Source organism: Euleptes europaea, chromosome 1 (genome assembly GCF_029931775.1).
Source record: "Euleptes europaea isolate rEulEur1 chromosome 1, rEulEur1.hap1, whole genome shotgun sequence".
Taxonomy (NCBI): Eukaryota; Metazoa; Chordata; class Lepidosauria; order Squamata; family Sphaerodactylidae; genus Euleptes; species Euleptes europaea.
In genome coordinates this window covers 102864415-102879673 of record NC_079312.1, presented here as the reverse complement: position 1 = coordinate 102879673, position 15259 = coordinate 102864415, and the positions used below count along the sequence as shown (strand labels likewise).

The window sequence follows — 15259 nt, the reverse complement described above, 5'->3', positions numbered from 1 at the left end:
GTAGGGCTGTAAATTAAAGTAGGGGTCTATATTTACATCAAAGTAGGGCTCAGCTATTTATATTCATTTATATTGTATGCTGCTTTGAGTTGCGAAAACTTAGAAAGGTAGCTAATAAACAGTTTAAATAAAATAAATAAATAATAAATAAACTAAAAATACTTGCCAACATTTGTCCAATGAAGCTTTTTATGGTATATTGGGAAGGTGCAATGAGGATTGTAGAACAGAGGAAGGATGCAGCATATCCCATAAACGTCATATTTTGGGGGGGCTTTGGATCTTTTTGGGGGGCTTTGAAGCTTTTTCAGGTCTTTGCTGAGAGCGCTTGTGGCTTTTTTTTTGTATTGACAGAGATGCAAGTAGACAAAAGTTAATGGTTCTCTACAACAGACCGTACGGGATAGGGAAAAGCAGGCCAATTTGGAATGAAGATTTGTGCCTTCATTTCCTCTGTCTCTGGGCACAACTTCCCAGCAAAATGCTTTGTTGCGATTTTTCTATTTGCGACCAGGGGCTCATTCTTGTTTTCTCTCCTGTTTTTATAGCCCTTGCGTCCCATGATTATATACTGAAGATTGTCCCAACCGTGTACGAAGAGATGAATGGTAAACAGCGGTACTCGTATCAGTATACTGTAGCCAATAAGGTAAGGGAGACATCAGGCTTGGCTTGGTTCAAGAGGACCAAGTGGCTCTTCGCTCCCCTTTCTGTCCTTGCTTTTACATTCATTGTGTTCTGTTTGTGAAGTGAGAGCAAGAGCAGCCCCTGCTGGAGAAGTGGAGAACTGCAAATGAGAATCACATAACAGCTCAGATGGATATGAGGATTTGTTTTTTTACCTCTTCCCTCCCATACCTCCTTGGAGGACAATGTATTGAGCGGAATAGGAGTATCCACGATTGGAGGGTAGGGGGACTAAGTTTCTGTTCTGGCTTGGTGGTGTGGTTAAGAGCGGTGGACTCTAATCTGGACAGGCGGGTTTGATTCTCCACTCCTCCACCTGAGCGGCGGACTCTAATCTGGTGAACTGGATTTGTTCCCCCACTCCTACAGGTGAAACTAGCTGGGTGACCTTGGGCCAGTCACAACTCCCTCAGCCCCACCTACCTCACAAAGTGTGTTGTGGGGAGAAGAAGGGAAGGCAATTGTAAGCCGCTTTGAGACTACTTAAAGGTGGAGAAAAGCAGTGTATAAAAACCAACTCTTCTCCTTCTTCTTTCTCTCTTTTGTTTCTGTCAGTCTAGTCCACACAGCATGGATGCCCGCCTGCATCTTGCTTGTAAATGGTTTCCTGTGTATTTCTCAGAAGTCTCTACATTTAGGCAGAGGCGGATCTACTGTGAAGCTAATGAAGCTTAAGATTCAGGGCCCCTAATCCCAGAGGGGGCCCCTGAAGCAACTTTTTTTAATGAGTGAATTTCTCAACAAAATCGATGGCGTTTTTTAGTGACAGAATCATAAGCCAATAGGTTGAAGTACTTAATATTGACTTTAGAATATGCTCTAATACCCATTTCATATGGCCTGAAAATGTCACTGTAATTGGTCAGATTTCAAAATTTTCTTGCAGCACTCAAACCCCCAGCTGTAAGGGCTCACTGAGCTCGCCAGAATCTATTCTCAGCCTACTTTTGGGCAGCTGGATCCTCAAATCCTTCGTTGGTGGATGGCTTAATAGTTTTGTGGTTTTATTTCGTCACTGTATGGCCCATTTTGAAGGACTTCACCCCACAACCCTGTTCTCCACCATTTGGGCCTCAAGGTCCTTGCAAGGGCAGCAAGGCCCTTTGGACCTTGTTGTACGTTGCCCTATTGTTGCTGGTTGCGAAGAGGCCCCCATAACAGCTCAAGCTTCAGGCCCCCAAAAATGTAGGTCCGCCACTGCATTTAGGGTTAGATCCAGCCAGCTTTTTCATTCAACCTCACCTTATTCCCCTCCTTACTACAGTGCCCAACCCAGCTGGGTTTAGCATCTACGGATCATGATTGCCAGCATAGCCTTTTTTGATGGTCAGTGGTAACCCTTCCTTCCTTTTTGATCAGCAGAAAGCTGATTGGAACCCAGCCCATGTATTATTATTTGTAATGAAATCTTCCAAGTGCGGGCATGCATATAAACGGAACCATTCACAAGGCTAGGGTTGCATACTGATGTCCCCAAGGGATGGATAATTGGATAAAAAGATCTGCCCTTTTTGGCTCTTGTTTTTAGCACATGTCATTCATTCCTGTGCCCACACCCTTTTCCAGTGGTTTTCTGGTAGATGCTGACAAACATATTGTGGCATCCCTTACCATTATGGTATCATTTGGGGTCCTTCATAATGTCCCACGTCCTGATCATTGTCCCACCACTACTTCTGTTATGTGTCATTGTGAAGTAGAGAGTAAGAGACTGGGCTATAAACCAGGAATTCTCCACGGCAAATCTTACTTCTGCCTCAAACTAAGTCTTAGGCAAGTAACTATTTCAGCCTGAGAAGGCTCCCCTGACATGTGAATAGGCAGTAATAACATAAGCCTACTGTACACAGTTGTAAGAATTATTCTTTACCTCAATATGTGAAGCTCTTTGAACACTCTGAATTGCTATATGGATACAATGTTGCCGTTATTCCAACTTTATCAGCATTTTCCTTATTTTCATTCATGTGCACGTTCGTGCAGTCATCAACACCATGTTTCTTGTCTTCCTTTTTTCCTCCATCTAGCTATGGCAGTCCCAGTAAGAAGTTGCATCCCTCCCATTTGGAAAGTATTTATAGAGCATCAGTCATAATAATCAGTGGCGGAGGGGCTGTGGCTCAGTGGCAGAGCATCTGCTTGGCGTGCAGAAGGTCCCAGGTTCAATCCCCAGCATCTCCAGTTAAAGCAGTGGTTCCCAAAGTGGGCCGTACCACCCCCGGGGGGGGATTACCTAAGGGGCACTAAGAGGCAAGGGGGCAGCAGGAGGGCGCTAGAGGTGAGCCCCTTCAACTGTGTTGTTGGATAGGGTAGGGGGTGCTGGGGTTGAGTTTGTGGAACCAAGGGGGCGGTGGCCTAAAAGTTAGGGAACCACTAAGTTAAAGGGACCAGGCACATAGGTGATGTGAAGGACCTCTACCTGAGACCCTGGAGAGCCGCTGCTAGTCAAAGTAGACAATACTGACATTGATGGACCAAGAGTCTGATTCAGTATAAGGTAGCTTCATGTATTTATGTGTGATACAAATTATCTTTGTGCACATCACATTTGGTGTTGTACAAAAAAACAGCAACATACCACCCTGAACTTGCAGGTGCAGATGAAGGAACACATATGTGTGTGGAGTTAGTCTACAAACTAGTGACAAAGAAGAAAAAGCTGAGCAACACACCTTTCTGTCTGTAGTGAAGATACTGAAGGGTTGAATTCCCTCCTGTTTCTGGAAGCAAAAGGCCTTCATGAACACATGAAGCTGTCATATACTGAATCAGACCCTTGGTCCATCAAAGTCAGTATTGTCTACTCAGACCGGCAGCTCCAGGGTCTCAGGCTGAAGTCTTTCACATCACCTACTTGCTTAGTTCCTTTAACTGGAGATGCCAGGGATTGAATCTGGGACCTTCTGCATGCCAAGCAAATGCTCTGCCACTGAGCCACAGTCCCTCCCCATTGACTGTGTCAACTGAGCTAGCTGTCCTCTGCACAGGTTCTGAGGGGAAACCTGTAAACTCTGTGTACCAAGCCTCTATGCTTGATGTGTCACAGTTCTGGATTATAAACAGGATATTTCACCAAGCCAAGACTCAACCCTTTCAGAAGAGGAAAAAAATAGACCAAGATTTTAAAAAATGGTCCCTTTTGCAATTGGAATGTAGAAAAACAGCTTCCTCTTTTTCCATATGAGTTAAAGCCTAAAAGCTGTTTAGTCCCCAGTATCTTGTAATAAGAGGAAAATTGGCTTCATCGGGGGGGGGGGGGAAATCTGATACAGATCTCCTGGCACAGGACTGGCTATGATCAGGTGCCATCTCCACACTCCTCTTTTCCAGCTTTTCTCAAGACCTGTTTAAAACTGACCCCCAAGATTGCCTGGCATGGGTAACATTTTCATTGATCCTGGACTGCCAAGCTGTTCCTAGTCAAGCTGTTCCTAGTCACTGGAACGTCAAGAAGAAAGGAAAATTAGTATTTTGTTTTGATTCACAGAACAGGACTGCCTTGATCTCTTTGCAGAGATCAGAGATGTATTTGTGCTGCTTTGGAGGGATAGGATGTGTACAACATCAATATTGGGTGAGAATGAGAAGTAGCCAAAGGGGAAGCGGGGAGAGAACATCTGGGCAGGAGTGTATTCAGGCATATCTTCCATGCATTTCAGCTTCTCATGCCTTGTCCCGCTTCCTTTTTCAGGAATATGTTGCTTACAGCCACACAGGGCGCATCATTCCAGCCATCTGGTTCCGTTATGACCTGAGTCCCATCACAGTGAAATACACAGAAAGGCGACAGCCCTTGTACAGGTTTATCACAACAGTGAGTACACTCATCCTTGTTTCTCTGCTTTAAGCTGATCCCATATTTTCCATGGACAAAAGTAGCGCTCACGTGCTGGAGAACTAGGTCGTAAGGGAAAAATAAAAATGAACACTACCCACTTGTAACCACTTGCGAGTGTCTGATAGGAAAATGAGAGGGATTTTGGTAGTTTGTTGTAATCGGTGAACTTGGATAAAGCTTTTGACACTTAAGTTCCCAAATGTTACATGCACCACATATAGTTTACAAGAATATCCAGGTTGAGGTATAGGTCATTTATGCAGGGCTGTTTCCCCGAGGTCACCCTGCCAACTGCTCTGGTGCTTTGTTTTGATTATGTATGCTTTTCCTGACCGTCAGAGGTCGCCTTGCTCTCTTGGTGCGTTTCCATGTGTTTTGCAGGTGTTTTCCGGATTCTCGCTAAAACAGCATCTGGAGAACATGGGCAAAATGTGTGGAAATGTGCAGGGAGAGTGAGGCGACATCTGACGGTCGGGAAAGGCACACAGAATCAAAACAAAGCACCAGAGTAGTCAGTGGGGTGACCATGAGGGAAACAGCCCTGCATAAATGGCCATAGTCTCCAACAACACCACCTGTCATACAGAAACTATGGTTGTATTCAGATGTGAAGAACACATCATTGTTTGTTATGAGTGAGCCTTGGAAATCCTCAGGCTCGCATGCTTCTCACGTGCTTGCTGTGACATCTGAATTGGGGGAAATAGCAACTGGAGTTTGTTCTCTTGCCTACAGACCGTGATTTTAAACCACTGTGGTTTGGAATCCTGACTTGCAGGCTAGAGAATGAACCTGACATTTCAGTCATGTTGCTTTGCCCAATTTGGACATTGCATCAAACTTCACTTTCTTAGGAACCTAGAAATCTTTAGTATCTCAGGTCTACACAATTCAAACTTCACAGGGAGACTTCTGTCTTCATGTGATGTATCTGTTTGTTTATAAGCATCAGCACATGCCTTTGCTTCTTGAGCTGGTAGCTTGCCACCTCAGGAATTCACATAAAGAATTCTGTGATGATTTCACTTGATTATGCTCCCAGGAACGGCTTTATGGCATCTGTGAACCATACAGTTATGATTCCAAATCATGTGAAAAAAATGGAGACCATCTAGCCATCAGTGTCTGTGGTTGTCCTTCAAAATAATGGCTTCTACAACTTCTTTAAGATAGTTAGCGGTGACTCACAAGATTTGGAACCTCTGGATCTCCATGGGGAGAGACTCATTTCAGTGGGGGAATTTTTAAAAAATCTTTTACACCATGCAATACCGTATACACTCGCGTATAAGCCGAGTTTTTCAGCCCCAAAAATGGGCTGAAAAAGCCGGCCTCGGCTTATACGCGGGTCAATACGGGGGAGGGAGGGAGGAGGGAGGGGGGAAACCTGCCGCCGGGCCCGTGCCGCTTCCTGCCGCCGGGTGCGGCCTGGGGCAGCCTTCCTGCAGCTGCAGGATGGCTGCCCCGGCCCCCCCCGGCCCCCGCCGCCATTTTTCCCGGGCGGGAGGGGCCATGGGCAGCCATCCTGCGGCTGCAGGAAGGCTGCCCCGGCCCTTCCCGCCCCCCCCGCCATTTTTCCCGGGCGGGAGGGGCCTTGAGCAGCCATCCTGCGGCTGCAGGAAGGCTGCCCCGGCCCTTCCCCCCCCCCGCCGCCATTTTTTTCGGGCGGGAGGGGCCTTGAGCAGCCATCCTGCGGCTGCAGGAAGGCTGCCCCGGCTCTTCCCGCCCCCGCCGCCATTTTTTTCAGGCGGGAGGGGCCTTGGGCAGCCATCCTGCGGCTGCAGGAGGCTGCCCAAGGCCCTCCCGCCCCCCGCCACCATTTTTCCCGGGCGGGAGGGGCCTTGGGCAGCCTCCTGCAGCCGCAGGAAGGCTGCTCCGGGCCTCGCCGCCGCTTCCTCCCTCCGGGAGTGGCCTGGGCAGACTCCTGCAGCCGCAGGAAGGCTGCCCAGGCCCCCCCGGGCCGCGCCGCCACCGGACCCTCGCCGCTGGAGAGCCCTGTCAGGTAAGCCTGCGGGGGGGGGGGGAGGGGTTATAAGCCTACCCTCGACTTATACGCGGGTGCCTAATTTTTCCCCATTTTTGGGGAGAAATTAGGCACCTCGGCTTATACGCGGGTCGGCTTATACATGGGTATATACGGTATGTATTATAGTTTGCAACAGTCAACACTCATGGCAAACACTCTTGGCAGACATCCCATCACCAATCAGGAATGTGGCAAGCTGTATCATGTAGACCAGGCCTGAGCTATGTGTATGGTGACAGGAAGGGGGGACGGAATACCCAAGCCTGAAAACTTCACAGGAGTGTTTTGCATTATATGTGTGTGTGTAGTTTGTTCCTTAGTTTGAGTGGACCCTATCCAGTTTCATCACATGTACTGCTCCTTCATATTGCAATCCCAAATGCTGTGCCATGGAGCCAACCCTTGCTTCTATATGATAATTTAAATCCCCTGAAATTGTGGATGTGTCTTCTCCGAAATGAATTGTGCTGGCACAGAAAGACTTGTGATACTTGCCTGCACTGGTCAAAAGAAATTCTAGTAAGCCACCTTCTTTTTGCTGATCCAGTGAGGTAAAATTGACACACTAGTCTGTTTTATGCTTCTAGAAAATTGGCTGACAGGAAGAAAGTTGATTCCTTTGAAATGTGTTGGAGGAGAGTGTTACGGATACTGTGGACTGCCAAAAAGACAAACAAGTGGGTTCTAGATCCCTAGAAGCTAAAATGCCTAAACAGAGGCTATCATATTTTGGTCACATTATGAGAAGATAAGACTCACTGCAAAAGACAATAATGCTAGGAAAATTTGAAGAAAGTAGGAAAAGAGGAAGACCCAAGATGGGATGGATTGACTCAATAAAGGAAGCCACAGCCCTTTTACAAGACCCAAGCAAGGATGGTGATGATAGGATGTTTTAGAGGTTATTAATTCATGTGTGTGTGGGTAAAGTGCCGTCAAGTCGCAGCCGACTTATGGCGACTCCTTTTTGGGGTTTTCATGGTAAGAGACTAACAGAGGTGGTTTGCCAGTGCCTTCCTCTGCCCAGCAACCCTGGACTTTCTTGGTGGTCTCCCATCCAAATACTAACCAGGGCTGACCCTGCTTAGCTTCCGAGATCTGACGAGGTCAGGCTAGCCTGGGCCATCCAGGTCAGGGCTATTAATTCATAAAGTCACCATAATTTGGAAGCGAATTGATGGCACTTAACACATACACAGTTTCCCATCTTTACAAATGAGAGCTTGAAATTGTCTTGCCGGTTGCCTTTCGTTTGGCTTGCTGGTTTTTCTTTTCTCCCCCTCATCCCTCTGCTAGTTTTTCTTTTCTCCCCCTAAGAAGTTCAGGCTGTGAACGTTGACATGCACAAAGTGACACCCCCGCCTCTGCTTTTATCTTGCACTGAAATGTGCACAAAAAGCAATGTACAACATAGCAGACAATATCCTGGTTTACTTTCCATTCTTGGTGCCTGTGCTTTTTTAAAAGCAACATTATACCTAACCGTAGGAGTGGAAGAACCTCTGACACTTTAATCATGAAATTGCTACAGAAAAAAAAAATAAGAATAGCAAATTTATATTAAAAGAACCATGTTATTTCCAAGACTGGGGCAAAAGATCCTATTGTAGATGTTTGAGATAGTACAAAGTGCATTGTCAATATCTGGGGGGTGGGGGGGATCCTTTTGGGCATCCTAGCAATCTGCATTTTAATGAATGCCTAAACATGTTTGTATGTAGGTGTAGAGAACTAGGGCTGCTCCCGCCACACATTTCTTCCGTAGATCTGCCATTCTTCTGCACTTCTGCATAGCTTTAGATACCCTGGGCCAAGATAGCCTTCTAGACTGTGTTTCTGGGACGGGTATCAGGAGCACCATGCTCCACTTGAGCCTATGCATCTGGCTTATACTACATCAGAGCATTGGTCCTTCCAGCTCTGTATTCTCTATTCTGAGTTTGCTGATCCTTGTGTATAACTGTTGGGTATGTTAAAGTCTGAATGCTTTCAAACTGGTAAATTGTGTGTTTTAATTTGTCTTAATTTTGTTCACGTATGTCTTTGCAATGAGTCCAAGGAGATAAAGCACGAGTAAATTGATTTAAATGAACAGATAAAAAGCTGTCTAGGCTCTCAAGCAGCATCGGTCTTTCCCACCCCTTGCTACCTCAGCTCCTTTTACTAGAGGTGGTGGGTTTTCAAACCTCCAAGAATCCTGTCCACATCCTTAGACAGAGTAAACTGAAAAGTATCCCAAAGAGCTGGACAGGTTGGCACCCTGGCACCCTCTGACCCTGTCTCTTCTAGCGTAGAGCCCAAGTTGGTACATCTGCAAGAGATTTTGTCTGCAGAATGCCGAGCAAAACAGTCAACACTTTGCAAATAAAATGAATCTGCTAGATTGATAAAATCTTCAACAGAGGCCTTGTGCTGTGTTCCCCCACCTTCTGAGGTAAGATGGGTGGGTATTAGAGAGAGGGACTTTTCTGATGTGGTGCCTCACTGGTGGAACTCCCTCCCTCCTTGCTTCAGTTCACTTCGTGCCTGCTCTTTTGAGTTTCCCCAGGCTTTTGGCAGGCCAGTCAGCATTGGGGGCATGGGATGGGAGTGCACCACTGATTCTGAAGCACGATTGCTGGCAGTGTAGAATGCTGGCCTGTATCCTGCCACTCTTCTCAGCAAAGTTTGAAGCTTTCGCCAAGCCTACAAGGGCCTTCCTCCACCTTAAATGGCTCATCTTCTTGTGGGAGAGCCACTTAAGTTGGAGGAAGGCCCCGTAGGTTTGAGGAAGGCTTAAACATCAGTGAGTGAAGTGGTAGGATACTGGCTGTGTTTATATTGGTTTGTGCTATCTCATTGACTTTAAGGGTTTTAGGATTATATTCCAATTGTAATTTGTGGTCTGTGTTTATTGTTAAGCTGCCTCAAACTTTTCATTGGGAGAAGTATTTTAAATACATCAGTAATCAAGCTGATTAACAGAGTAGGGGGAACAGAGCGTATCACCCCCAAGCCCTTCTGTCCCCATTCAGTGACTCTGTGGTTTGTCATCGTTTTGCTGTCCTAGTTAAGGCTGCCAGCTTTGCCCTTCTGCATCATGGTTGCCCTGGAGACTGGCTAGTCATCATTGCTGTGGTGAGGCTGCGGCCTTCTGGCCCAGAGATTATGTTGGCTGTGGCAGCTGGAGTTATTGTCAAGTGGGGGGTAGGCCTCGGAAGCACGCTGGATCTTGTTAAGCAACAGATGCTTAGTTAAAAGCTACCAAGGAAGTCCATGCAAGGAGCACCTGCTGTTTCTTTTGTTGAGAGGGTTGTTTACCGGTTGCACCCTTGCACCGTCACAGAAAGACAGAAGCGTTTAAAATGGGTTCCTGTGTGCCTAGGTGGAAACGGCCCTACTAGGCCACGAATGATTTTACCCAAGTTTGGAAATGTAAAAGTCTCTAATGATACCTCAGAGAGGAATGGGAACCGCTTCGTGTCATTGACTGTAGGAACCTTAAACATGCTTGTCAGGGAGAAAAAAAAATTCATATGTATGTATTCTGGTCAGTAAGGGGGAAGGTGATACTTAATGTATATTTGAATTGAAGTAGGAGAGACATGAATATAAGGACCGATTGTCTTGGATACAGTTGCCATAATGAGTCTACAGAAGCACAGCCAGAGAAGTTACAAGCAGAGAAGTCGTTAGGGGTATCTGTGCCCTATTTATTGTCCCTCCAAGGCCACTTGTAAAACACTGGTCACTGTAGTAGAAAAGGGCAAGAGTCCAGTAGCACCTTAAAGACTAACAAAAATATTTTCTGGCAGGGTAGGAGCTTTCGTGAGCCACAGCTCACTTCTTCAGATACGCTCATACCCTACCAGAAAATATTTTTGTTAGTCTTTAAGGTGCTACTGGACTCTTGCCCTTTTTGACTACTGCAAACAGACTAACACGGCTACCCACTGTGAATTACTGGTCACTGTGTAAAACTGGGCTAGACGGGCCCTGGTCTGATCCAGCACCGCTCTTCTTCCATTCTTATTGTCACATTGAGGGACTCCTCAGTGGATAGATACAAGAAAAGTGACAAACACTACCTTCTGCCTCTTTCGTTACTTCCTTTGGACATGCAGGGGCTGTGTAATTATTTACATTTGTATTCCACTCTTCCTGTTGGGAATTCAGAGCAACGTTTTAGCCTAACCTGCTTATTGTCGCGAGACTGACAGGCTGCTCAGGTTCACCCTGTGAACTTCATAGGTGATCAGGGATTTCCCACATTCACATACCGTACTAGCAACTCACTGGTCTCATGTCGGGCAAGTCCAAAGCAGGTAAGCCATGCCACATTTTTTCCTTTCGGTTTTTGATCAGTGAGCCCTTTCCACCTCGCACAAAAGGGGTGGATCTCTTGTGCCCTGTAGTTTCTGGAATTAGCATGATGGCCACTCTCTATGTCAGCGTGGTGTAGTGGTTAAGATTGGTGGTTTGGAGCCATGGACTCTGATCTGAAGAATTGGGTTTGATTCCCCACTCTTCCACATGAGCGGCGAAGGCTAATCTGGTGAACTGGATTTGTTTCCCCACTACTCCACATGAAGCCAGCTGGGTGGCCTTGGGCTAGTCACACTCTCTCAGCCCTACCTACCTCATGGGGTGTCTGTTGTGGGGATGGGAGGGGAAGGGAAGGTGATTGTAAGTCGGTTTGATTCTTCCTTAAGTGGGAGACAAAGTCGGCATATAAAAATCAACTCTTCTTCTTCTTCAAAGGGATTCCCATGAAGAAGGGGGATGTTCATACTGACTAGAACCTAACTGCCGACCTGTTGGGCAGGAACATTCTTATTGTCCTAAAAAAAGACATCCCCCCTCTCCTCTTCCCCTGCTATATGTTTCCGTCTTTGATGTGATTAAAAACCAAAGACAGAAACATAGAGCAGGGGAAGAGGAGAGGGGATGTCTTTTTTTTTTTTTAGGACAATAAGAAAGCTCCTGCCCAACAGGCCAGCAGTAAGGTTCTAGTCAGTATAAACATTCAAAGTGCTTTGAACATATGCAGGGGAGGCAGAGACGTGGCAGATGCCAGGTAGGGGTGAGTCATCGTGCTCAGTGGTACAGAGAGCTGTGCAGATGAATATATGTTTTTTTCTCTGTGTGGTTTTTTTCCATTTCACTCACTGCTCTGAAATCACATTTTCCTGCTCTCGATGCGCACTCTGAAATACACTTCCCACCCCACTCTCCTCCTTGCGGTATGAAACCTTCTCTGTCAGTTGGTCCTTATGGGTTGAAATTGCCCAATTCATATTGTGGTCATTTGCTCTGAAAGTCACCTTATGTCACTCTTGGAGAAAAGAAGGAGCAACGGAAAGAGGGAGGGGGAGTGACATCAGAGGCTATATCCATTTCTAAAAAATATGAATTGCACTGGGGTTGATTTCTCCACTTTTTGGTGTGCTTTTTCCTTTTCCACAGTGTCAGCTGTAGCCTTGCAAAATATATTTCCTCAGACCTTCTGTCACTGAAACATTTTCCCAGTTTTCTGAGCTCACTGGGCACAAATATCTGAGATATAAATACACCTAGAAATGAACAATTCCTCCCTCAGTGCTGCTTCTTGCTATTAAAAGCCCGTTAACTCATTTTATTGCCTAATTCTGTATCCAACAGCAGCTGCTGTTCTCTTCGGTGACGATCTCCTTCCCACATGTTAATAAATGTACATGATGGAAAATACCTCTACATTGGGGTAGATTTCTCCAATGGAGAGAAGGGTGATAGCTCATTTTCTTGAGCTTAACATCTTATGACATTTGTTTCCTGTTTCTCTTGCGTTTGAATGTCTCTGACATCACCCTTAACCTTTTTTTTTTTTACCAGACTTTGAGAATCAGTGGGGATTTGTTTCCCTAGATTAAATATCTTATGCATATTTTGCTTTATTATCCATTTTGAATCTTGCTGTTCCCTGATTGGTGTTATTATGATGTGGCTGAAGCGTTGGGCTTTCCCAGATGCAAACAGTATCGTCACTTCCTCATTTAGGACATAAGAGACACTCCCTTCCTGCATCACTAGACTAGGAAGATGCATAAGATAAGGATCACGCAGCGCAATGGACATCCAGAGATAAATGATAAACAAGGAAATGAAATGTGACGTAAGCTCAGCTGACCAAAGCAGATATAGGGTGATTAAAGTATTAAGCTCCCACACTTGAAAATGAGGTGAAGAGGGCAACTGTTTTTCCCCTCAGATGCCCTGAACTGCACTGGTTTAACTCGGAGGATGCACTTTCTCTCTGTATGCATACACTGTGGAGTGGCTGTGCCTGTGTTGGAATAGGATCTGGGAGACCCAGGTTCGAGTCCCCACTATGCCATGGAAGCTTACTAGGCAACCTTGGGCCAGTCACACACAGTTCGCATAACTGACCTCACAGGATTATTGTGGGGATAAAATGTAGAAGGGGAGAATATTGTAAGCCACTTTGGGTCCCCGTTGGAGAGAAAAGTGGGGTATAAATGAAGTAAATCAGTATTAATGGTAGTATTAATGGAATTGTACTCTGCTTCTGTTTCTAGTTATGGATAATCTGCTGTTTTATAAGTATTAAATATCAACAGTGGGCAAGAGCTTATAGGGACAGTCTGACTCCCCCCCCCCCCCAGCACAGAGTACAAATATGGCTGTAAAACTATTCCTGGCCTGTACTCTTTTAGACTGCAGGAGAGGGATCACAGGTTTGAATGCTTTCCTATATTCTATATAATATGCCCCTCAGAGAGCTTTGTACCCTACAAACGACTGACTGGTGGTCCCCGGCCTGAAGAATGTGCAACTGTCCTTGACAAGGGCCAGGGCTTTTTCGGCCCCGGCCCCAGGACTGGTGGAATAGTCTTCCTAGTGACATCAGGGCCCTGTGGGACCTTATGGAGTTCCGCAGGGCCTGTAAAACGGAACTATTCCGCCAGGCCTATAACTGGGGGCAGCCGCGAATTACCATCATTGCTGGCCTCTTCCTCCTCCCCACCCCCACCCGTCATTGGTGTGTGTGGGGGTGATCTGCTGTAACCCAGTTCCATGTGGTGACTGGTTCATTTAAATGCCATCTTGTGATTTGATTAGTGTTGTTTAATTAATGTGATATTATGTTTTTAACTTGATGTTTTAAGGTTTTTATGTGATTTTAGTTAATGTTATCCGCCCTTAGCCCAGTCTGGCTGGGAATTCAGGGTGGGCTATAAATCTGAATAAATAAATAAATAAAATATCTGACTCTATCTGTCCATCTATATATTTATGTATGTGTGTGAAAACATGCAATCCATGCACATGCATACACACATATATATGGGGGGAGAGAGGAAAGCACATATAAAACCACGTATCAGGAAGAAGGTAAGACTAGAATTTTCTATGCTTGTTTTGTATATGCAGAATTTTCTGTATGCAGGAGCAAACAAACTTCCATTCATCTGGGCACCTGAATCCATACAACACAAGGAACTGGAGGTTTTGAAACCAGGAATCCTTAATGGCACTCCTTGCAAAAAAGGGGGGGAGGGGAGAGAAAGGGGGCCCATGCAGGAGCACAGCAGCAAGTTATGTTTGTGTACAGTCTTGGCTTAGTTGGAACTGCTTGTGACGTCTGAATGCATCCGAAGACACAAGCCAATGGTAAAAGGAAAGGACTGGTCTCCATTCTGGAGGCACTACAACAACAGCTGTTAGTAATTTAACACAGATATAATCTATCACATTTTATTCAACTGTTCCTCCAAGAGACTCACAACAGCATGTATGGTTGTCCTCACCTCCGTTTTATCTTCACTGTGAGATAGTTAGGCTGAGTGTGTGTATTCCCAAAGACACCCAGTAAGCTTCAGTGCTGAGTGAGGATTTGAACTCTGCCCCCCCCCCCAAACTAGCAGTCTTGATCTCAGCAATATGCTGCATGCTCTTTAGAGGTTAAATGGTCTCTGTCCAGAAAGTTTCAAGTCTGAAACAGACAGGAGGAGGGTGAAAATGATGGAGGATCATAGGGCCTGACTAGTGGCAGAAAGTACAGAACCCTTTACTTTAGTGTTTAAGGAAAGGCCTTGAAAGACATAGCAGCTAGAGCTGTTGGAAGTGAGCGTGAGAACGCAGGTTCAAATCCCTGGTCAAACTTCAAGCATACTGAATGGCTAACTTGACACTGCCTTAAAAAATAGGTAAATGGAAACCAAGCACAATCTCTGTGTGCATGAGAATTTACTGCTTCTTTTTTTCCCTTTCCTGAACACTTCTTAGATTTGTGCCATTATTGGAGGAACATTTACCGTGGCTGGAATTCTTGACTCCTGCATTTTCACCGCATCTGAAGCCTGGAAAAAGATCCAACTAGGGAAGATGCAGTAGCAAAGTGACTCTCATTCCGGCCCATGAGACAGAAGCAATGAGTGAAAAGCCCACTGCTATCAATTTCTGCCTTGTGTATGAGGTTGAATTGGCACGTCTTTAGTTAGATCATGGAAAGCGCTGATGAAGGAGCAAAAACTGGAAACAAACCTACATGTCTGAAAGTTGGCAGCATTAAACAGGGGGCTTGTGGTTCTATACTTTCTGAATGGAAATGGTTGTGGAGATTAATTGCCCTTTTGATTTTAAAACTAAAACCTATAAATCTGACTAGCACAATTATTTTAGAAGCTTCCAAGGTGCTGAAATTCTTACAGTTCAAACGATTATATAAA

The 15259-nt window shown here is 45.6% G+C and overlaps 1 protein-coding gene across 1 annotated transcript in view; it reads left to right on the top strand.

Annotated features, from left to right (window-relative positions):
- The window catches only part of ERGIC1 (endoplasmic reticulum-golgi intermediate compartment 1), a 124519-nt gene extending 109260 nt beyond the window's left edge, over positions 1–15259 (top strand). Inside the window, exons 9-11 of the mRNA XM_056847790.1 lie at positions 549–649; positions 4379–4501; positions 14817–15259. Of these exons, the coding sequence (XP_056703768.1) occupies positions 549–649; positions 4379–4501; positions 14817–14924 (332 nt within the window). The 3' untranslated portion in view covers positions 14925–15259. The remainder of the gene's footprint in view (positions 1–548; positions 650–4378; positions 4502–14816) is intronic.